This window comes from Anoplophora glabripennis, unplaced genomic scaffold, assembly GCF_000390285.2.
Source record: "Anoplophora glabripennis isolate ALB-LARVAE unplaced genomic scaffold, Agla_2.0 scaffold606, whole genome shotgun sequence".
Taxonomy (NCBI): domain Eukaryota; kingdom Metazoa; phylum Arthropoda; class Insecta; order Coleoptera; family Cerambycidae; genus Anoplophora; species Anoplophora glabripennis.
In genome coordinates this window covers 63,710-89,091 of record NW_019416913.1, presented here as the reverse complement: position 1 = coordinate 89,091, position 25,382 = coordinate 63,710, and the positions used below count along the sequence as shown (strand labels likewise).

Below are 25,382 nucleotides of genomic sequence, written 5' to 3'. Positions count from 1 at the left end.
GCCACTAAGCTACCGAATTTTATAAAGTATCATCCCAAACATTTATGTTGCCTTCATGACGAATCTAAATAGATAGGCTACATTTACTCCTGCGGGAGGAAACCGCACATGCTCTGTGGCTCAACGTCTATATTGGATGATACATCGTTAAACGTACGCTTAACGTTACACATCAACTATATATGGGGTACCACCTCACTTTACCCATATCATGAATTGGTTAAACGATCATTTTCTTGTCAGGTGGATAGGTAGAGGTGGCCCTATTGCATGGCCACCTCGATCTCTAGACCTACATCCTCTACATTATTTTCTGTGGGGTACGATGAAGGCTGTAGTTTACGCTACAGAAATAAATCCTTTGGAAGAATTACAACAGAGAAGTCATTTGGTTGCGAATCAAAATAATTTTGAAGTTTTGAGGTCTTCGCGAGCAATTCGACGTCGAGCTGAAAAATGTATTCAGCAAGATGGAAATCTTTTTGGGCATTTGCTATAAAAATTACTATTGAGACAAAGATGCGCTTTATTAAAAGTGTGGTTTTCAATTATTTTTATTAGTTTATAAAATGGAACATTCTACCAATATGGACCAAGAGTACCTTTTTTACTAGAAATCTCTGAAATTTCATACTTCTCAGTCAAAAGTCAAAAAAGACAAAGCATAACAAATTTATGATAAATTTTACCCCTTCCCCCGTGTTGGAACGTATGTGATGAAAATTTATAAATTTAAATTATCTCAACTGATTTATACTATACAGGGTGCCTCATAATTAGCTGCCAACCCTGAACAGGCCGATTCTATGATCAAAACTAAGTAAAAAAGTTCATATGAACATTGGCCCGGAAATGCTTCCTAAGGGCACAGGGACCCATCGAAGAGGGAGGAATGGAAATCATTTTTTTGCAATATCTCTCAATCGCGTTGTGATAAATGAAATTTGGTATACACAGCTAAATTTTGATGAGCAATTTGATGGACTAATCCATTTATTTCCACAAGGTCCATTGGGGTGGGTACGGGGGGGCCCTTGGTACTTTGCGTGTGTAACTTTTTCATCTTTGACTTTTTAACAAATTGGACAGCAAATTCCGTTTTCCCGAACTGTTTTACGTTAAAAAGGTACTCTTGTTTCAAATCGTTATCTTTAACGGTTTCTGAGAAAATCGCTCTTGAATTAATCCCACTTTGGTCAATTTCATAGTAATTTAAACAAAATTATCAAGGTATTCTTATGTCAAAGTATTGTCAACCCGATTGCCAATTTAATAGTTCTAAGCGAAAAAAATGGAAGAGTTTACGGGACAAGAGTTAGTTGATATGATATTTATTTATGGCTTTTGCGATGGTAATGCTGCAGCGGCAGAACGCGAGTACGGGAGAAGGTTTCCAAACCGAAGGCTGCCATCAAGGAGGACATTCCCTACGGTATTCCGCAACTTAGCTGCAACCGCCACTTTTCGAAAGGCACCGGGTCAAGGACGTCCCAGGATTAATAGGGAAGCGGAGGTCCTTGACGCTATTGAACAAGATCCTACGACTAGCATACGGAACATTTCAAGGCAAATAAATGTTCCTCGGCCAACGGTACTACATATCTTAAAGATTTCCTTAACAGAATTGATTAGATGTGCTACTAACATTTCAGGTTGGAAGAATATTAAAGCGACAAGGTCTACATGCCTATCACTATCGACGTGTACATGGCTTGATACCAGAAGATTTTGCGCCACGTATGCAATTTTGTCGCTGGATTTTGTCGCTGGACAACGAGCAAGCTTCCAAAATTTTGTGGTGTGACGAAGCTACTTTTACCCGAAATGGAAAATTAAATTTTCATAATTCTCATTATTGGGAAGAAGAGAACCCACATGTTGTTCGGAGAACAAACTTCCAGCAACGGTTTTCCATAAATTTATGGGCGGGAATAATTCACGACACTCTGATTGGACCTATTGAAATTCCACAACGTCTCAATTCAAATCTTTATTTAAACTTACTTCAAGAAAATCTTCCCCAAATTCTCGATGATCTGCCTCTAAATTTACGACGTAACATGTTTTTTCAACACGATGGAGCCCCGGCACATAGTGGTCGCAATGTTCTAAATTTCCTAAACGAAAATTTCGCTGGACGGTGGATAGGGAGGCACGGACCGGTAGCTTGGCCGCCGCGTTCTCCCGACCTAACCCCGCTGGACTTCTTTTTCTGGGGATATCTAAATCAAAAAGTTTACGCCACCGAAGTCGATACCCGTGAGGAATTGCTGCAGCGTATCAATGATGCAGCCAATGAAATTCGTCAAAACCGTTTTAGCATCTTAATAGCTTCGAGAAGTGTTACACGTAGGGCAAGACTTTGTATCAGAGAAGGTGGAGGGTTTTTTGAACAGTTTTTAAAATAGCTTGTTGTCTGTTATCAAAATTAAGTTTCCATCTTATGATCCCTTCGAAAAGTGACGGTTGCAGCTAAATTGCGGAATACAGTGAGGAATGTCCTCCTTGATGTCAGCCTTCTGTTTGGAAACCTTCTGCCGTACTCGCGTTCTGCCGCGCAGCATTACCATCGCAAAAGCCATAAACAAATCATCATATCATAATTGTTCTACATCAATAATGTGTATTACTGATTACGTATTAAATTATTATTATTATTTTTTGTTTAAATTACTATGAAATTGACCAAAGTGGGATTAATTCAAGAGCGATTTTCTCAGAAACCGTTAAAGATAACGATTTGAAACAAGAGTACCTTTTTAACGTAAAACAGTTCGGGAAAACGGAATTTGCTGTCCAATTTGTTAAAAAGTCAAAGATGAAAAAGTTACACACGCAAAGTACCAAGGGCCCCCCCGTACCCACCCCAATGGACCTTGTGGAAATAAATGGATTAGTCCATCAAATTGCTCATCAAAATTTAGCTGTGTATACCAAATTTCATTCATTTATCACAACGCGATTGAGAGATATTGCAAAAAAATGATTTCCATTCCTCCCTCTTCAATGGGTCCCTGTGCCCTTAGGAAGCATTTCCGGACCCATGTTCATATGAACTTTTTTACTTAGTTTTGATCATAGAATCGGCCTGTTCAGGGTTGGCAGCTAATGAGACACCCTGTATAGTCAACATGTATTTAAGTTTTGTGTTTTTTTATTTTTAGAATCAAACCAAAAAGTATTTTATATCAAGTCGCTGATTGCGTGACCTTTTTTTTGTATCAAACTAAAGTGTTTAGGTTTTTAAATTTTATATCGGCAAGTCGCTGATTGCGTTTTTTTATTTTTTTAGGGTCAAACCAAAAACTGTTTAGGTTTTGAAAATTTTATATCGGTTTTTTATTTAAAAAAAAGCTTCCATAGGCTTTGCAGTCCCAGCCCTAACCATAGAATTAGTCCGGCTCTACACTGCACGGATATGAGAAAGACAAGGCGTGAGGAGTATTATTATGTACAGGGTGGGCAAATAAGCGAGGTAAGCGGCTATATCTCAGAAACTAGTGATCGTAGAGAGCTACGGTAAAAAATTTTATAGGTAAAGTGGGCAAGGGAAAATGCTGGAAATTATTTTCAAGTTTCCAAGATGGCCGCCAGTGGGCGTTTCCACCATATTGAATTACATAAAGTTACGTTTCTCACGATTTTCCCCAATGAATGTAACAAAAAAGTATTTGCGTTTTAATGTTAACTTAAAGTCGAACATTTTTTGTAAAAACAATTTTTCTCTATCTTTCGAAATAAAGTGGTGGGGGGTATTTGAATGTTGTTTGAAATAAATGCCTGTAACTTCGAAACGGCTTAATGGATTTGGATAAATTTGGTATCATTGAAAAGAGCATTTCTTGGGCTTTTAGGTTTCTCGTAATCATGACAGTTGCGACCTACACGGCCGCCGATAGAGGGCGTTATTCGATATTATAACCAAAATATTGGATTTTCTCAAAAAATTTAAATGCGATGATATGACTTTTTTTAGACTAGAAAATAGACAAATGACCAACCAATAAGCCTGCGCAAACCGCATCTTAATATCTTTTTCCTAACTCAAATTATTTAAAAAAATACTAAACCAGGAAAATTCATATATCCCCATTTAAAAATGCATCGGTTGCTTTCGATAAGAAGGCAAGTAGTAGGCCATGGACACGACAATCGCCTAACAAAAATATTGCCAAGTAACGTCAAACTTTTGTCACACGCAGCCTAATATTGTTGATTGCGTATAATTTGAGTACTTTTTAATCAAAATGCCTCTCACAAATAATGAAGCCGTTGACATGATTGCGATTTATTTCGAGTGTTTTCAAAATGCAGCTATAGCTGCAAGACAGTACGCGGCACGGTATCCAGATCGCCGTCATTACGGGAGAAGAATGTTTCCGCGCTTGGTACAGCGATTACGCGATACTGGAAGTTTTCGTCGTCCTAAACGTCGCAGGCGTCGCAATGGAAGGACCGAAGAAAACATTATCAATGTCTTGGCTTACATAGAATTTGATAGACATGTAGGAACTAGAACATTGTCTCTAGACTTGGGAATAGCACGAACAACTGTTAGAAATATTTTGAAAGATTATAGGTAAATAATTTTATCTTATTCCAAGTATCTTAGCACATACTCTCAAATACACAATTCAGTGTTATTCTGATTATATTATTTTTACGCATATGTTGTTTTTTACTTTTAGATTACATCCTTACCACATAGTTTTGCACCAGGCGCTAAATGAACAAGATTTCGATAATAGATTAAATTATTGTCAATGGATGCTAGGCATGCTTGAGGAAAACAGAAATTTCTTAACGGAAATTCTCTGGACCGACGAGGCTACCTTTAGTAGTGATGGTAGAGTAAACCGTCATAATATGCATTATTGGTCCGCTGAAAATCCGCATTGGTTAAGAGAAGTGCAGCACCAGGGACGCTGGAGCCTAAATGTGTGGTGCGGTATCATTGGGGACAGAATTATTGGACCTTATTTTTTTGATCAAGCTTTAACTGGTAACCGCTTCTTAGAGTTTTTGATCAACGACTTGCCAATTTTGTTGGAAGATGTGCCACTCGAAACTAGGAGAACTATGTTTCTGCAATTAGATGGTTGTCCGGCACATTATTCAATTAATGTCCGAAACCATATTAACGGGACCTTTCGAGAACGCTGGATAGGAAGGGGAAGCCTATTTCCTTGGCCGGCAAGATCTCCGGACTTGACATGTCTTGATTTTTACTTGTGGGGACGCTTAAAAGACATTGTTTTTCAAACTCCACCAACAACACGAATGGATATGGAAAACAGAATTCGAAACTCAATTCGTCAACTATCAGCGGTAGAAATCGAGGCTGCGGTTCTGTCGACTCAAGAAAGACTGGAACAATGTGTGGAATATGACGGAAGGCAATTTGAACACAGAAGGCATTAATCTTTTTTCAAAATCGGTCCTTTTCAGGACCACAACTTTATTTAAAAGGAAAATCGCTTATAAATACGAAAACGTGCGACTTAAAATCACAGCACTAAATAAACTGACATTTCTTGTGAATATTTTAGAGAGGAGTTTGTCTTTTATTTCCATGGCCTACTACTTGCCTTCTTATCGAAAGCAACCGATGCATTTTTAAATGGGGATATATGAATTTTCCTGGTTTAGTATTTTTTTTTAATAATTTGAGTTAGGAAAAAGATATTAAGATGCGGTTTGCGCAGGCTTATTGGTTGGTCATTTGTCTATTTTCTAGTCTAAAAAAAGTCATATCATCGCATTTAAATTTTTTGAGAAAATCCAATATTTTGGTTATAATATCGAATAACGCCCTCTATCGGCGGCCGTGTAGGTCGCAACTGTCATGATTACGAGAAACCTAAAAGCCCAAGAAATGCTCTTTTCAATGATACCAAATTTATCCAAATCCATTAAGCCGTTTCGAAGTTACAGGCATTTATTTAAAACAACATTCAAATACCCCCCACCACTTTATTTCGAAAGATAGAGAAAAATTGTTTTTACAAAAAATGTTCGACTTTAAGTTAACATTAAAACGCAAATACTTTTTTGTTACATTCATTGGGGAAAATCGCGAGAAACGTAACTTTATGTAATTCAAGATGGTGGAAACGCCCACTGGCGGCCATCTTGGAAACTTGAAAATAATTTCCAGCATTTTCCCTTGCCCACTTTACCTATAAAATTTTTTACCGTAGCTCTCTACGATCACTAGTTTCTGAGATACAGCCGCTTACCTCGCTTATTTGCCCACCCTGTACATTTGAAGCAAGATTTTTTTTTGCGTGTAGTCTCTAAAATCCTGGTCCGATACATCCAATAGTTTATTAACGTTATAAAAAAAGCTATCTCTATTTAAATTACTATAAAAATGAGCTCTATTTAATGTAAAAAGAGCGAATTCCGGAGCGGCTTTTGCCTGACCCGGGACAATTTGTTTATAACGCTGTTTCCTATTTTGTTAGTTGTACAAGGCAACTTAATTTCAACTTTTTGAAATTTCTCTTTTTCGATACGTTTCTTTGGATCAATTAGAACCTATATCTACAAGATTATCTTCTAAAATTAACGTTTTGCAATTAAACAATTAATTGCAAAAGAAACTAACGAATTTAATTAAAGATATCTGGAACCACAGTTTCACGGTCAATCGAATCGGCCTTTGGCATACATGTTGGTCTTTGGATTGACCGTCTTTTCCATAAATTTCATCAACATCCATCGCTTTTTGAAATAATAATGGACAAAACTGATATTTCCGCGTTCGACCCGAGGTTCGACCTTTATTTTACAGTTAACAAATTAGTGAAAAATGGATCTAGGTACCTTAAGTTGTAGGTAATTTACTTGCATACAACATAAACTAATTATCCGATAGGTCGTCTAGATTTTCATGGGTGGCAAAAAAAAAGTGAAAAAACACGTTATTTTTCCACTTATTCCAATTAATGGCAATTTGCCATCTTAGCCTAACTACTTTCGAGTTAGTTTTTTGATATTGTCATTCCCCAGCATAAAGTACAATAAAACGTCTACTAATAATTTTTTCACGTTCAAACTAATTCGACTGGAGTATAGGTACAAATGTGAAAAGTAAAGCGTTTATTTAAAATAACTGTTATCTCCCATTATCAGTATTATCTCTTGTCCTCGCTTTGCGAACGTCTTTTTATCTATTTGGCACTGCTTATTGCTAGAATTTTGACGATTTTTAGAGCAAAGTGCATCTATCTCGCGACATTCTCGCCATTTGTGAGTTTTATTATAAACGTATTACATCAACCTTGACGGCGACGCGAAACCTCTGAAGTGATTAAGTGTAATTGAGTTTGCAATTCACTTTATTAGAATCTAGTCCAAGACAACCTTATAAAGTGCTCGCTCGGTCGTATCAGGTGGCAATTAATAGCTTTTACTGACGCATCAACCCATTTTCACAGTTTACCTTCTGCGAAAAACCGACCGACCCGAACTGCGCCCGGTTTTCAGTTTTAAGGGCGTTTCGATCGTGCCGACAGTGTGACCGATAGTGACAGACATGAAGAATAAAAGTAAAAATAAAGTTGATAGCAAGACCGCTTCGGAACAGCTGATCATAACCGAGCAGAGCAAATCCAACACCATGGAAAAACCTCCGGTGGACAAGAAGAAGCTGGCTGCTCTGGAGAAAGAGAGGCTGAAGCAGGAGAAGAAACTGCAGGAGAAAATGAAAAAGGGTGAGTAGGGAGAGAGGAATTTCCTTCGCAAGTCGAGTGGTTTCAAAATGTGTATTATTAGGCCAGTCATTATAGTCATATTCGGGAAAAAAATACTATTAGAAGTTTTTTTGCGGAATATTGTTCAGAAACGAGTTATAAACAAAATACCATAAAATCAATTCGAGACTAGTTGGGAAACTTTGTTAAAACAATGGTTAAAGTTATGGAAAAGTGGTTTTTTGACTCGCGTAAAAAAAAATTGTATTCATAGAAAAAAAAGGTTTATACAAAAACAAGTCCGTACAAGTCAATACAACTAGTTAGGTACAAAAACAACTAATGATCAAAACTCTACAACGTCTTTGAGCTTGGGAAAAATCAATTGAAAATAGCATCTTCTTAGATAAAAAATTCCGCCAACGCCAAACTAGTGAAGCTTTCGGGCTGAAATTTTTACCACTTATTAAGGGTGTAAAAAGCCTCAAAAATCCTGAATTACAAGTGTGCGATAAAAATTGCATTAATTATTGGCAATTGAAAAAAACGGCCATTTTCGACCATTTTTGAACTCTTGCGCATAAACACATCGGAATTTTTCGGACTTGTCTTATTTTATAGACTTATTTAATATCTACCGTTTTTGTATAAACTTTTTTTCGCTATGAATAATAGTATTTTTACACGAGTCAAAAACCACTTTTCCATTGGTTAAACAAAGTTTACCAACTAGCCTCGAGTTGATTTTTTGATATTTTATTTATAACACGTTTTCGAACAATATTCCGCAGAGAAACTTCTAATAGTATTTTTTTCCCGAAACAGGCTGTTTCATGTCTATAATGACTGGACTATATAAGCTTTTTATCTGGTCCTACAGATTTGTCCACCAATAAACTTACTATTACAGATAAAAATTAAATATTTGACTTTTGTACATTTTTTGTTCAGTTTATTTCTATGTAAAATCCAGTGGCGCACTCGATATTTTTCTATAATTTTAGTATTTTCAATTATAATAGCATTTTTTTTAATCGAACACCCTATAGGGTTTTTTGATAATCAAAATATAAGACAATGTTTTCTTCTCGATCATGGGCCTATCGTCATTTGTTTTTGAGATACAGAGCGTTCAAAACATTCTTTATAATCAAATTTCAGTCCTATCTCTTCCAAAAAAGAAGGTATGTATTGAAATTTGGTACAGATAAGTTTTCGAGGGTGTTAAATATGTCAGTGGTATTAGTTTTCGGCCATCTGTGAGAGGTCGCTAGCTACGACCTTTCTCAGTGACGTTTTAAGACAACTTTTTTGAGGTTATGTTTTTTTATGGTGTCTCATTTCTGTGTTTTTTTTTTTAATGTCGTGTATTGCAATGTAAAGTTTTAATTTACTAAATAGATACTCTTGTTAAAATAACGGAAAACTTCGAAGTCAGTCAACATGCTTCGAATTTTTGTTTTTTGTTTGTGCGTTTTCAAAAGTTTCGACAATGATATCGATTTTTATGTAAAATTTATAATATACACAGTAAAAAACTTAACCTCAAATAAGTTATGTTACTAAACTAACTACACTAGTATATTTAGCTCCCTTAAAAACCCTTAAAAAAATTAAACGCTTTTATTTTTGAAGGGATATGCCTAAAATTTGATTTAAAAAAATATCTTTGACGCCCTATATCTCAAAATTAAAAAACGATAATCCCGTGATCCATAGTAAAAGTCCTACTATTTTTTGATGTTCTATCGATTTCTGAATCTGTAATCTTTTTCCAAAACACCTTGTTTATATATTTTTAGATTTTTGTTTCTTCAAGATACAGTTGAATTACGAAATACAAAATAATTTGTTGTGTTTATATCCTAAAAAAAGTAAAATAAATAAATGATGTCCTGCTTGAAACATTATTTGAAAAACAATTTTACGAAGGTTCCAAAAAATCGAAAAATATAAAATGCTACATTAAAAAACATGTTTTTGTAACAGCTGAAAAACCGTATAAAATATCTTTCTACATAAATGAAATATTTTCAAAAAGCAATAACTTAAGACATTATAGAAAATTTGAGAAAACAGTGTTTTCTCAAACGAATCAAAATATTAGTAGTGTTTTTTCACCTTTCAACTTTTCTGACATCGAAACTACTTTTTTCAATTTTTTTTTTAAAGAAACCTTAAAAGGGTCGAAATTGTTTCCCCCTGTATAGGGTATCCCGAATTGCATAGGCCAAAACTGTACCTGATGAGAGAATGTCATAAAACAAAAAAAGAACGTTCCCATAAGCATGAGTGGGGGAAATTGTTAGTTTCTGAAATACATGGTGTTCAAATTAAAATTTATGGAAATTATGTTTTGAAAAAATACGTTCAAAACACCTAAAGGTAGACAAATTTAATTTTACAGAATGTATTTTATTCTTTGTTCTTCGTAATACAAAATGACTATTATGGAACAGGATCATCCAGGACCGAGTAATGTCCTTTTTGGTGTGGCATTTTGCACTTGTTAGACATTACATTAAAATTTTGACCTTTCTCGCATAAAAAAACGTTTCTAGCGTTTTTTTTATTGCAAATTACCAATTTTCCATTATAAATATATTGTAAATGAAGGAAACAAAATTAATATCGTTTTTGTTTTGGTTCTGGTCTTAAATAAATGAAAGAACCGAATCTGAAACGTTCAAGTAAACAATTTCGTGCGCGACAAGAGCGACGTTCACGAGCATGCGCAGGCCGGGCGCTCCTTCCGCGTGCAGACTGTTCATTAACGTTAACTTTTACTGCTGCTGGCGACTTTATTATACGAATGAACCATCAAAGTAAAATAATGAAAATAAAAGTGCAACCCTTTCTTTAATTGTCTCTAAAACCCCAATAGTTAATTAACGATTAACATGATACAAAAAAAAGTTTTCTTGGGAACAAAGAGGCGTAGGTGATTTCTCTTTTTTTTTTAATTAGCGTAAAGATAAGATATATTTAATTTAAAAAGAGCGAATTCTCGAGCAGCTTTTCGCTGACCCTGGGACAATTTGTTTAAAACGCAATTTTTACGTCCTACTTTGTTAGTTATAAAAAGGGCAACTTAATTTGAACTTTTTGGAATTTTTCTTTTTCGATACGTTTCTTTGGATCAATTAGAACCTACATCTACGATATCAACTTTACTAAAATTAACGTTTAGTAATTAAACAATTAGTTGCAAAAATCGAACGAAATTAATTAACATATGTGTATTTTTTTGCCAGCTATCCATTGAATCTATTTTCGGTGAGGTAGCATAAATGGCAACAATTTTATTCAAATTTTTTATAAACAATTTGAGAATGTTAATGTCAAAAAAACGGTGATATTTTTTAATAGGTCGCTTAATTACGTCTTTGAGATTACAATGACGCTTTCAAAATCATGTTTGGTTGAAAATTAACGCCTGTACAGAGGCTTAAAGTTCATAACTTTTGGACCTTCCGTTATAAACAAATAGAATTGTGCGAAAACTACTGTACCTACAGCGCCCACTTTTGGCACACTTTTGAAGTATGACAAAACCCTCAACTAGTCATAGGTTTTATAAAATTTTAACAATAAATGCGATAGTTATAAACAAATGAAAAAATGGGCACTTTTCTTGTCTTTTTGCAATAACTTTTTTGTTTATTAACCGATTTTAATTTAACCAGTCTCATTTTGTAGATAATTTTACTCCCTATAAGCTGTCTAAGAGTCACTTTTCGCTAAAATTGATGGTTTTCCCTGCAAAGTGAAAAAACTGTTTTCCTCACTTATTTGTTTAAATAGAAAAGTTAGCTAATAAAAGTTTTTGACTCACGAGACGAGAGATGTCTTGTATTATGTTCCTTTAGACAATTTTACAATAATATAGCGGATAGGACTTTTTTCGAGTTTCTCTTTTATTTTCGCTAATTTTCCTGGTGTATTATTACGGCGTCATACATTCAACACTTTTAGGCTTCTTGCCTCGGTAGGTAATAATTTTCAGCAGGAGTCAGTAATTTAAAAATTAAATAAAAATGGTATTATGTATCCCTTTGGTGAAAATAAACAGACATAGTTCAAGTTGCCTTAGTTACTTACAATTAGTTGCTTCTTTAAAAGTTACGAGCCTTAGAGGAAAATTTTATATTTAATTTTATAAAACAATTATGTGATTTCCAATAATGAAATACAATATCGAGGTATTTTTGTGGTAGCTGAATATCTTAACCCTAGTTAGTAAACCACCACTTTCGCAGCAAGTTCCTTGTTACCAACCATGAAATATACGATTGTCTTCAATATACAGAGCCTTCATAAATCATTACAACCCACGTGACCAGTAATTTTCTTTAAATTTTTTTTCACGTTGGCAATTCAATTTTGCATGGGTTAGATTACATTAAATCACATTCTGTTTCACCCGCTGTGATTGGTGTAATTTTTCGCGAAATTCTATTCAACCAATCAGGGATCGCATTATCTCGCAAGCAGAGATAATGGTTTGACATTGTTCATTGTAAACGAATCATTAATATTGGTGACGCCAAGATTTAAAGATTTTTATTTCACAGTACCAGCCATGTACCACCTGGCTTGTAATCAATTATGTATAAACATTTATAGGATATACAGGGTGTTTGGAAAAGTTGGTACAAAATTTTAGAAGATGAAACTAGAACCAAAAATAGTAAAAAAAAAGTTCCTATAAATATTGGTCCTCCAGAGCACCGTTACATAGGGCCCTCCAAAGGGGTCTTATTATTTGAATATTTTTTATAATAACTTTCTTTCTGATTAAGATAATGGAATGAAAACTGTAGATAATAATCATACCATAAGGGTCTTTAACTATTATAAGATTCATCAAAATCGGTTATAAATAAGGATAGTTTTCTAACCTACCTTTAACAGAAATTTTTCGATTTTTTTTTTCCTTTGAATTATCAAGCAAATAATTTAATAAATTATTTTTTAATGAATTATAATTTTTTGAAGAAAAAATTTTCCTACTTTTTTTTTCGAATTTTACGTAGTTTAGTCAGAAATAATTATTTTTAAATAATGTATGGCTCAGAACTTTTTTTAATAATTTTTTCACATAGTAGGCATCTTTCATGGTAACAGTTGTAATGATACTAATGATTCAGTTTCGCGTGCTATCATTTAAATTCTTACGTTTCTTTATTTTCTTAGTTGTGACCTTTGTCCTTGACTTTGCATTTCATTCGATTTTTTTTCGTTATTTTTTGGGAAAGTATCGTGAATTAGACGAAGTAATTTTAGGATTTTTTTAACTAATCCTACTGCGAGTGTAAGAAGAGCGCGATCTATAAAGTAGTTTGTAGAGATGCACGATACTTGAAAAAGTAGCGGTACTGACGTATCGTACTGTAATGTTTAAAAAGTACCGGTTCTGTTCAATACAATTTGAAAAAGTAACGATACACGAAAAACCGGTACATTCACGATCCGGCATTTATTCAAAGAATGTTTTTATAAAATGTTTGTCTATGCAATTTTTTAAATAAAAATACAATAGGTACTATATAAACTTTCCAAATTATACTTTTAAACAGATTTCTGATCTGGCTGCAATTTGGGATATACTGCGTTTTAGTTTTTTTTGAATAAAAAATGGCGGCCTATTGCAAAATTATAAAGTCGAAAATGCGAACGCGTATATATTCTGCCCAGGTAAAGATATGGTTTAGTAAAAAAAAAGATTGAAAGGTAATTACATTATCTCGCGTCTGTGTAAATTTCAGATTTTTAAGTTGCAAAATAAAAAAGTTATTGGCAAAAAGCCAAAAAAAGACGGTAAGTAATTAGACGGTTTTTTAATATACAGATTTTAAACCAATTACATCAGATATTCCTTAAAAAACATGAATTTAAAAAAAGAAGCGTCTCGATCCGACCAATAGGAGCCGATAATTTTTTTTTAAAACGGTATTTTGGCTGTTCTATGTAATAGTTTGTAATAAACTTGGGTTCATGGTAAAGTAGAAGACTTCCTATACAGGGTGTCTCATAATTAGCTGCCAACCCTGAACAGACCGATTCTATGATCAAAACTAAGTAAAAAAGTTCATATGAACATGGGTCCGGAAATGCTTCCTAAGGGCACAGGGACCCATTGAAGAGGGAGGAATGGAAATCATTTTTTTGCAATATCTCTCAATCGCGTTGTGATAAATGAATGAAATTTGGTATACACAGCTAAATTTTGATGAGCAATTTGATGGACTAATCCATTTATTTCCACAAGGTCCATTGGGGTGGGTACGGGGGGGCCCTTGGTACTTTGCGTGTGTAACTTTTTCATCTTTGACTTTTTAACAAATTGGACAGCAAATTCCGTTTTCCCGAACTGTTTTACGTTAAAAAGGTACTCTTGTTTCAAATCGTTATCTTTAACGGTTTCTGAGAAAATCGCTCTTGAATTAATCCCACTTTGGTCAATTTCATAGTAATTTAAACAAAAAAAAATAATAATAATTTAACTTTCCTCTCTTTTCCGTTTAAAGGATTAATTTTTATTTAATTTAATTTTTTATTATTATTTTTTTATTAAAATTAGATTAAATTTAAACAAAAAAATTTTTTTGTTTAAATTACTATGAAATTGACCAAAGTGGGATTAATTCAAGAGCGATTTTCTCAGAAACCGTTAAAGATAACGATTTGAAACAAGAGTACCTTTTTAACGTAAAACAGTTCGGGAAAACGGAATTTGCTGTCCAATTTGTTAAAAAGTCAAAGATGAAAAAGTTACACACGCAAAGTACCAAGGGCCCCCCCGTACCCACCCCAATGGACCTTGTGGAAATAAATGGATTAGTCCATCAAATTGCTCATCAAAATTTAGCTGTGTATACCAAATTTCATTCATTTATCACAACGCGATTGAGAGATATTGCAAAAAAATGATTTCCATTCCTCCCTCTTCAATGGGTCCCTGTGCCCTTAGGAAGCATTTCCGGACCCATGTTCATATGAACTTTTTTACTTAGTTTTGATCATAGAATCGGCATGTTCAGGGTTGGCAGCTAATTATGAGACACCCTGTATAAGCTGAATTTTTTTTAATGGATTCGATCAAGAAGTGATCACGTAAACGTTCGTTAAAGATAGCGTGATCCGCGCAGCTGAGCGGTAACCAGGGGAGGAGAGCGCTGTGACGTCATAGTGCCCATGCTGCGCTCGTTTCTCAAAATTCTTACTTAACAAATGAATCGTGGCTTTAGAAAGCAGCTACCGGGATGATTTTTTTTAAATCAACTGATCTTTTCCGCTCTTTCGAATGGTGTAAGCAAAAGTCTGTGAAAGTCATCGCCAGATCCCGAAAAATACATTTTTATTGACTTTTCACGTTTCATAATGTATCAAAATGCATAAGATTGTTATATGTGCTGTGATGCAAATCGTAAGTTTATCGTAGTTTATAAATAAAAAAAGATTTCAAAAAGTATACTTCATTTGAAAAATTCCCATTTTATTTTATTATTCCAAATTGAATTACACAAATAAACACAAGTTGAATGTAATCCATTTCTAAATGACTAAGTTGCGTATTGAAACGTTTATTTAAATTTCCCGCCACCTATCCTCATTTATACTCTATTGCGCTGTTGCCGTTACTCCTTCGCGTTTACTTGGCGGACTAGTCAGAACTTTCATGTTTGATAATTTATTTTTCTGTGAAATGTGCAGTAACCTACTTTTTGTCTTCCTCTTATCTATTAATTATTACACCACCACACAAAAAAAAAGTTGTCTGAAATGTATATGCGACATATGGGAGTCAGAATTGCTCCATCGCCCTTCAATTTTCAGCAAAACGCTGAAGAATCTTCTGAAAAATGAAAATTTTCCTTAATGATAGATCTTATAGATGGTTAACGTTCGTTATGAGCAATATAAAGTTTCCTAAAATTTTTGCCCGCTAAATGCGGGTCCGTAATGAGGGTTTTTAATCAACCTTCATTCTTCAGCGAAATTCAGAAGAGTCTTCAGAAAAATGAAGACTTTGAGCTTGCTAGTTGAAGCTTATCGTGTGATACATGTTTTCTATAGCATTTTTCCTGTTGAACTCGGATCCGGAATGTATATTTCTATACCGACCTTCCGTCTTCAGCAAAATTCAGAAGAATCTTCAGGAAAATTAAAACTCTCAGCTTGTTAATTGAAGTTTTGCTTGTGATACATATTTTCCATAGTATTTCTCCCGCTGAACTTTGATACGAAATCCCTTTTTACTCCACTTACCTTCCGTCTTCAGAAAAATTCGGATTAATCTCCAGAAACATGAAGGCGTCGTGCTTATTAACTATATCTGAAACTCCATTTATAGTATGTAGTTTAATATGATTTCGATTTCGAAGTATTTTCAGTAGCTTCATACTCTGGAATGGCCAAGTTACCCACCGAAACAGAGCTACGGTCGCATGATGACGACGACTGCGAGCCCGCTTTCCCACTCAGTCCAGCCACCGATACTGGGAATCGCACTTTTCGTGCGCGTCCCTGCATCGTAAAGGTATTACCCTTAGCTGCCATGACAGCATGAAAACCGCTATCCGGGGACTCAGCCGGGAAAATGGTGAGGTCCGTTGCCCACCGTGACCACGTGGAGGTACCCCGGATGCAGTTAAAGGTAAAACTTATTAGTATGAGCACAGAAAACTTGAAGATTTATAAATAAAATAAAACGAGGTATTTCTGAAATGACTTACTGGGTCCACAAAACGGATGGATCATGTATGCCGGTACAGCAAATGCCAACTAATACTGAAGAACTTCAATATCTTAAGATTCATTAGAGCTTTACTCGATACTAAAGTATGATGTATCTATTCAGATGCTAAATAAAAGATACTGAATCAAAATACTAAGGGAACCATGAATCATGCATAAGGAATAACTTTCACGCACGAAGTCTTCATTCTTCTTAAAATTCTCCTGGGTTTTGCTAAAACCTAAAGAAAGATGGAAATACTCTAATTTGAAAGCCGTGTTCAGCGGGAGAAATGGTACGAAACACATGTATCACACGACAAGCTTCAACTAACAAGCTGAGAGTTTTAATTTTCCTGAAGATTCTTCTGAATTTTGCTGAAGACGGAAGGTCGGTATAGAAATATACATTCCTAATCCGAGTTCAACAAGAAAAATACTATAGAAAACATGTATCACACGATAAGCTTCAACTAGCAAGCTCAAAGTCTTCATTTTTCTGAAGATTCTTCTGAATTTCGCTGAACGATGAAGGTTGATTAAAAACTCTCATTACGGACCCGTATTTAGCGGGCAAAAATTTTAGGAAACTTTGTATTGCTCATAACGAACATTACCCATCTACAAGATCTATCATTAGAGAAAATTTTCATTTTTCAGAAGATTCTTCAGCGTTTTGCTGAAAATTGAAGGGTGATGGAGCAATTCTGATCCCGGATTCGTGTTCAGCGGGCGAAAATACATCGGAAATCATATGTCGCATGTACATTTCAGACAACTTTTTTTTTGTGTGTGGTGGTGTTATTAATGATTAAGGTAAATGTCTAAATTTTTTTTCGTCTTGCCATATGCATTTTTTCACCCATAATTCGAGTGTAAGAATATAGCATAGCATTTCCCATAAGAACCTATGTTAAATATTCCATTTTTTTGCATTAATTAAAAACAAAAACAAATCGATCAATCCTAATTCGAGAATAATTCACAGAATTTGATTTCACATTGCAAAAAAAATATATCTCAATAATACGAAACTGGCTGCTATAGTGACCATTACATCTAAAAGTAGGATAAAAAAGTAATAGAAAAACACCCTCACAATTTTTTCCGTTTTAATATTTTGTCATATTTTTTTATTTAATAATTTCAATCAATTTGAATTCGCTTATTTAATTTTAATATATTTAAAACGAGATATAAAATTTAGCACAAAAATAGCACATTAACCTAATTACAAATAATTATTATGAAAACATAATATCAACGAGATAATTGAATTGGTCATATTTTGCAGGTATATGTGCAAAATATATTTTTTCCAAAATTTTCATTTTAATTAAACATACATTATGTATTACGTATTTTGAAAAATGAGAATTACCTACTATCAAATTAAAATAAAATTAAAATTTATAGGTATAACTACAAAGAAAATTTAATTTTGTGAAAAATAAAAAAACCGTAATTGTCACCTGATTATGAAAAAAATATTTTGCAAAATATTTTAACTGCTATTTTGCAAATTTTGACCAAAATTTTTTAAAGAATAGTAGAGTAAAACGATTTTGGTGGACAGTCATAATGTCCCAGAACTATGTTTTAATTGGGTCTTGGGTCATCTGTTAATAGGAAGGTACTTAAATAAGAAGTTTTCTATGACACAACCATAGTCTAGTAATAATGCATCACAGGGTTGATGACAATGACGTGCAATTCGAATAGAAATTTTTAAAATCGAATAAGAATTTATATAATGAGTTATTAAGACCCGTTTTATAATAAACTAAATAAGTATCCTTTAAACTTAATGGAACTTTAAAACAATGTCATGATATGTTACTATGGAAATCTCGATGGAAATAAACAAACTGTATTTTAAAATTAACTTTGATGTGATTATGAAATTGGCCCTTAGTGAAGTTGCTTGCACATTTCGCATTAACATTTATCTTACAATACACTACACACACTAGTGGCAAACCACTACACATTTTTGTGCAAAAAACCCACTGAATGTTATTTTCTGGAGATACATAATTTGTTAGACTACTTTTTCAGGATACAATGATATGTTTGAAAGATCTGAGGGAGATATGGCTAAATAACTGTATGCAAGGGTAATGGTAAAGCTTCCTAGGCAGCAAAATTTGTGTACTTTAACCGGCCATTACCTAAAATATTTTTATGCCATTTTGAATCATCCTACATAATACATGCTTCCTTTTATAAAGCTATCTAATCCATTTTGTTAATTTTAAGTTACTGAAATAAACCAAATACCAGCACATTTTCAATTACTTATGGGCTAAGAATTATTGCAGTTTCATATTATCAATTTTAGGTGATAGTTCAATATTAACATCGAGGAGGAAATCACAAGTGTAATTTGGTGTAAAAGTTTGAGTAATATTTGCGTACTATTGACTAATACTACGGTAATAATTATGTGTTAAAACAATAATAGAATTTGTCACACATACAATGCACGCACACATTTTAGTATTCAAATTTTAGATGGACATTTTTCCCCTTGGTTAGCATCTATATAAATTAATATTAAAATGAATAAACATTTAATTTTATTAATATCAAGAAAATAAAAAAACAAAATACAAGTATCATGTTACTTTTTTACCACCCTAATAACACTATATTTGCGAACTGAGTAAAAAATGCCTCGATTTTTAAAATAGTTTCACGAGTCTTCAGTTTATTAGTGTATTGTTCTACAATTGAACAGCTCTTTTTCTCTCTATGCTGAATTATAAGATACAGTTTGAAAATCTGAAGGAATAATTTCCCACACATTATATTAGACAGTTAGCAGTTAAGGTTTGGTTAATTAATCAGATGATCGCCACTAGCTTTATAAAAAGTCACATATACAGGATGAGGATATATTTTGAGAAATGCATTTCTCTTGAAAACAATTGAAGATAATTCTGAAAATGGTTTTATATTTTCTGTATCTCCGACTCAAATGTAGGAAAAAAAAATTAGTTATATATTCGCACTGTCTGGTGCTGGTCTAGTAATTTCTTTTTCACCCCTGATTTGGTGTTACAAATAATTTATAGTTGTATAATTTTTCTCTATTAGGTATCTATTTTTTTTTACCAGGCCCATGTATACTAACAAAAATGGATCGGGGTAGAGAAGTGTTTATTCAAACTTTTTTTCATCTAAATGAAAGTATCTAGTTGTTTTGCAGAATGAATGAAATTTATGTGACAATTAGTGATCCAATTGTCCTCGCAATTATCTTTAGTTGTTTTAAAGAGAAACACATTCCCCAAGGTTAATCACCCTACAGGGTATTATGAAAGTCCGTCAGGAAACTCCAGGAGGTGATTCTACGGATTAAAATAATAGCAGTATGTAATGAACATTTTTTCGAATTGTCAATTGTTTGCAAGTTACAGCTTGTCAAAGTTATTTTTTTTATTTTTCTATTTTCTATAAATAACTTATTTAATTCAAGTTCTATTGGTCTCTCATTTGGCACACCCACTAAGTAGATGAAGCTCTATTGGACCAGTTAGAGAAAAGTTTCATTATGCACCGCTAGAGGGCACTTTACCTAGAACTCAAAATTTGTTCATAACTTTTTTCTCTTGCTAGACATCACAGAAAAATAAACATTATTGAAAAGAGAACCAGTATCAGAAAAACTTATGTACTCTTTGTTCAAACCGATAAATGTTACCGTTCAGGAAATCGCTATTAATGTATTATTAAACATCAAATTTTTGATAATTCTATAAAGCAGGTATGTTTCATTTCTCACTATAATAATTTTTTTTCGACTCTGTAATAACATTGTGGAAAAATAAGCTGACAATGAATTTGAAAATTTGATGTTTAATAACACTTTAATAGCGATTTCCTGCTAAATGGTTACATTTATCGACTTGAATTAACAGTACATAATTTTTTCTATTATTTTTCTTTTCAATAATGTTTAAATTTCTGCGATGTCTAGCAAGAGAAAAAAGTTATGAACAAAACAAATTTTGAGTTCTAGGTAAACTATTCTCTGACTGGTTCTTCTCTAAAAAAAAGAGAAGTAAATTAACTGTTAATTTACTTCGAATTTAAAAGGTATAATATTTGAAATATCTTGGATATCATGAGGCAGATGATTATATAATTTGACTGACATTTTTGCAGACGATTTGGAGACTTGGGTAGTTCTGCAGTACGGTATGTGTAGTATGTTTGAATTTCTTAATTCGTATGGATTCAGATCACCTCTTCGGGAATTTTTCTAAATTTGTTTTTATATAAATGACGCAATTTAAGATATACAAAGAATAAAGTTAAAACTCCATTTTGTTTAAAATAAGATCTACAGGAACTATTACGTTTTAAATTGAACATATTTCTGATTATTCTTTTTTGCATAATAAAAACTTTATATAAACTACTACTGCACCCCCAACAGATAACTCCATAATTTAGTACAGATTCAATGCAACCGTAATAGTACAGTTTCAAAATTTCTAAATAGAGGCTTTTTTTATACTCCAAATAACATAATTTTTTGTAGCTAATTTTTTCAGAATTCCATCTATATGAAAATCCCATGAAAGGTGATTATCAAGGTGCAGTCCCAAAAACTTAACAACATTATTTTGCAGTAAACTTCCCGTTGAAGACTTAATTAATAAGCTATAGTCGTCCCGTGTACCAATAGATGAAAATTTTATAAAACTTGTTTTTGTCAAATTCAGCACTAGGCCATTTTGATAACACCATTGTTCCATTTGAGCAACACATTCCTCCGATAATTTACATAAATCACGCTCTCTGTTTGAGTTAATTAAACAAGATGTGTCGTCTGCAAATAACGAGCTAGAACAAGTGACCCCAAGTCTTAGGGGAATGTCATTTATAAATAATATAAATAGAGTTGGGGCTAATACACTCCCTTGTGGTACCCCGGTGTCCACAGAAAACTTTTTTGATAAATAAACGTCACTCCCATCTTTAATCCTTACAATTTGGCTTCTATCGCGTAGATACGATGAAATCCACAATAGCGGTAGGCCACAAATACCATATTTCTCAAGTTTATTGAGTAAGTGAGTATTATTAATGACATCAAAGGCTCTCGAGAGATCATAAAATATGCCGATGGTTTTTTGGTTTTCATTGATTGACTCAATAATATTGCTACAAAATGACATTAGTGCATCCTGGTTCGAGCGACCTTTACATTTACGCTTGACAATTTCTCATATTTACAGTAGGTAAATCTATAGAAAATAAAGATTATTATTATTATTATTATTATTATTATTATTATTAACTGTTAATATACTATAATATCAAACAAATTGCATGACTACAAATAAAGGAGTTACAGCTAATTTTTAAAAAGATTTTCACTTTTTTCTAAATAAAATCCAACAATTTTCTCAGCGGAATGTTGATAAGCTCTAAATTCTGAACAACTTTGTCCATTTAAGTTTTTTTCATACACCTATCTACCAGTCTACTTTGATGGATCATAACCAGAAAACCTCAGGGGATCAGAAGAAACTTTTTTATTCAAAAGAACGCATTTAAAAAATGTTAAAAAAATGCACTAGAAAGAACATAAGTAATTCTAAAACAACCATTATACCTATTTATGGAAATTTACTAATGTACAGTGCTGGCCCTTTGAAAATGGACGACTCTTATAAGCAAATTGTCTATAATAGGCCTTTGTGAAACTGACTTGAAAATGTGAGGTTCAAATCGGCTGTCATTAAGTCAAATTTAATGTGTGTCTATCATACTAGTTCTAGTGAGCAAAACAAATCCAAATTAGGTAGCAAATTATTTATTTTTCCAATACTGAAATATATTATACACTCTAACAGCCATTCATTCGCCGTCAATGAAATCTAAAAATCAAACACTTTTCGTCGTCAAAAAAACCCGATTCGTAAAGTTAGTATTTTGTCCAAGCACCATTTTTGTCTATAACACTGCAATCTACATGGCATTGATAAAATTAATGTTCTTGTTATAATCCTCAGTGATGTTATCCCATGCGTTTTCAATTGCCTCCCAAAGTTCTTCGACGTTAACTGGACGGAAGTTTCTGCCGTAAATTTTTTTCACCATATATCCCCAGGACTTTGAGGGCCAAGGTAAGACATCGATGTTGTTATCAATGAACTATTCTGACGCAACTCTTGAGGTGTGAATTGCACAATTATCCTGCTTGAAAGTGAAATTTTGAGGATACAGCATGGTCACAACAAACATCAGGACTTTGGCTTATCCAAGCCCAAACGTTAATGGAGAATCTATTGCTGCGCTGTGTGGGTTTCACATAAGGCTCCGAATATCTTATAATCGCTGGTGGGTAGACACGGACAAATATAATATTTTCCCAAAAGTTGTCTGGACTTCCTGCAAATTGTCTTGCAAACTCCAATCTCTGTTCTTTATACTGGGGAGTCAAAGCAACTGTATTTGCGGCCACATAATTCTTCAGCTCCGAATTTTTCAGTTCGCACTGATCCAGGAAAATTCGTCTCAAAAAATGCCACTACTGCCATGTCAAAAGGATTTATTCTTAGGTGGTGCTTACTTTTCGACGAGCACCTCCGTGAACATAACGTACGTGACCCTCTGCAATCCATTTTTCTTTGAGTTTAAATATGCTGTTCTTGCATACATGCAGATTATCCGCAATGACCAATCATTCTGAAGTAAAGTTATAGCTCTCACTTTCTCTCTGGTTCCGTTAAACGTGGCATCTTGAATTACCAAGCAAATTACTAATGACACTGACATATAAAAACTTGTCATAATAGGAAGTAGACCACATCACATTAGAAAAATATATTGTCCACTTTCAAAGGGCCGGCAGTGTACCTACCTCAGTACATACACTTACTTTCTGTTTTTTATTTCACAGAATTTGATTTAAGTAATCTGTCACGGATTACATGCGAGACAAATTAACACAAGATTTATTATAATAATCATATGATAGTCAAGTTATGTCATCTGCAGCCAGGGGGCAGTGCGATCAACATCATCAAGATCTAAGAAAGCATGCCTCAAAAAGAGGCAATTTGTTACTTAGACTGTTATAATGGGGTAGTAAAAGTATTATTTGTAGTAAATAATAATGATAAATGTGTAACTTCTTAGATTTCAGAGGGCCGATCATATTACCCTCTGGATATCGTGACGGCCTATGAAATATGAAAGCGTCAGCCCTTACTTTGACTTGTCTGATAGAAGACCTGATTTAACCTTAGGAATTCTGAGTGAAGTGACCTGTACATAGGGAATAACCTAACGAAAATGAATATAAAAAAAATCAGAATATGTGTATGGTATGGTATGAATTTAAAACTGTTGGAATATTTACATTCAATGTTTAATTCATAAAATAGTTTGTTCTGACATTTTATTGAATAAAAAAAATTGGAACGAGGATTGAGACAAAATTTAATTTGAAAAACATTACTATAAATATTCAACACAAACTTAAATATTAGGTTATCCCTAGTGAGGTCAGCAAGTATATTAATTATACTGACATCATTTTTTATCCATTAAGGTTAAAACTAATAGAAATATAAAGTTAGTTATTACAAATGCACATATGATATAAAATTTCATTTTGTTCAATGTTACAAGTAGTTAATAAAAATTCAAAATATTTCTCGATTACAATTTGAGTACAGTAGATCCTAGAGTATGCTATATAAATAAATAATAGTAGGTACTGAGGTAGGTACCTAATGCCCCCAAACAAGTATTTTGAATTAAAATTTTGTAAAAAAAATAATAAACGTTTTAGTTTCATGTACCTCCTTATTATTTTGAAATACTTGTACTATGTAATATTTCATAAACCTAAAAATTCTATATTTAAAAAAATGACTCATTTTAATAAAGCTTCGTGAATAAAAAATTGCAAGGCCATTGGCAAGGTAAAATAATCATCTGTTGATAGTACATACCTGTACTAGAAAATTCATCTGGAGTTCTGCCCCCAGCCATAAGCCATTTGCACCAATCTATTGTTTCCCATTCATCTATTGCTTTTGCTGGGTTCAAGAGGTTGTCCAAGACTTCATTTAGATGTTGGGGGCTCCTTTCATTAGAGCAGTCAGCGTGAATATAAGCTGCAGTGGCCCTTTTGCCCTTAGACATTAACACTTTTGCCTCAAAACTGGAAGTTGAGGCCATTGTATAACTAAAATGTCATGTCATTCGAAAATTTCACTGAAAATCTATCAAATTGACGCACAAAACAAAACAAACTACTTCACTCCAAAATCAGCACACACGAGATCCGCAACATATATAATTAAGTACCACAATCACTAAAATTAAGTGAACAAGTTGAAAAAAATATTTTTTTTTGAAAAGGACTGCTAGGAAAATTATAACAATTAGAAAAATAGATACCTGGGGCAAATTGCAAACCTAGCTTAAATAGAAATAGGAAATCTCCCTACAAACTGTGATCTAGCATCTCTTTTCCTAAAAATGTATTGCTATTTCTTTCTAGACCATAGAACAATTTTCTACAAAAGAGTCACGGTTCCATAAAAAAATAGAATAATACGCCATTATTCTATGGCTAGAAATTGGCCTCAATGATTTGGGATCGAGGGGGATTATCCCTCTTTATCCTGCCTCATCTCGTGTAGGCCTGGACAGCCTTCGTAGGTGGGCCCCATCCGTCGTCTACCCCGACCGCAAATGCGGCCGGTGTAGGCGCTTTGTGGGACCTCCTTTTGTCCTGGCTGGGCCCCGCCGGCTAGGGCCCTTTCTTCTGGCGCTCTTCTTGCTTCGCCGGCTCGTCTGTGTAAACCCCGGGGGTAGTGTCATGTTTATGTGTGGTATGGTTGGGTAGGGTAGTGCGGCTATGCAGCCTGGGATGCGCTTTGCTAAGGTGGCCCTTAGGCTAGCGCGGGAGGG

At 33.7% G+C, this 25,382-nt stretch overlaps 1 protein-coding gene across 2 annotated transcripts in view; it reads right to left on the bottom strand.

Moving 5' to 3' along the window:
* Positions 1-24,952, bottom strand: part of LOC108911533 (E3 ubiquitin-protein ligase Ubr3) — a 209,319-nt gene extending 184,367 nt beyond the window's left edge. The window contains exons 1-2 of one of the 2 annotated variants that reach the window (XM_023455676.1): positions 24,867-24,952; positions 24,416-24,651 (exon numbers count right to left, since the gene is read on the bottom strand). In XM_023455676.1, the coding sequence (XP_023311444.1) occupies positions 24,416-24,644 (229 nt within the window). In that variant the 5' untranslated portion in view covers positions 24,645-24,651; positions 24,867-24,952. Of the gene's footprint in view, positions 1-24,415; positions 24,652-24,866 lie in introns of those variants that run through there. The other variant, XM_023455677.1, reaches the window with a different exon arrangement.
* Between the last annotated feature and the right edge of the window lie 430 nt (positions 24,953-25,382).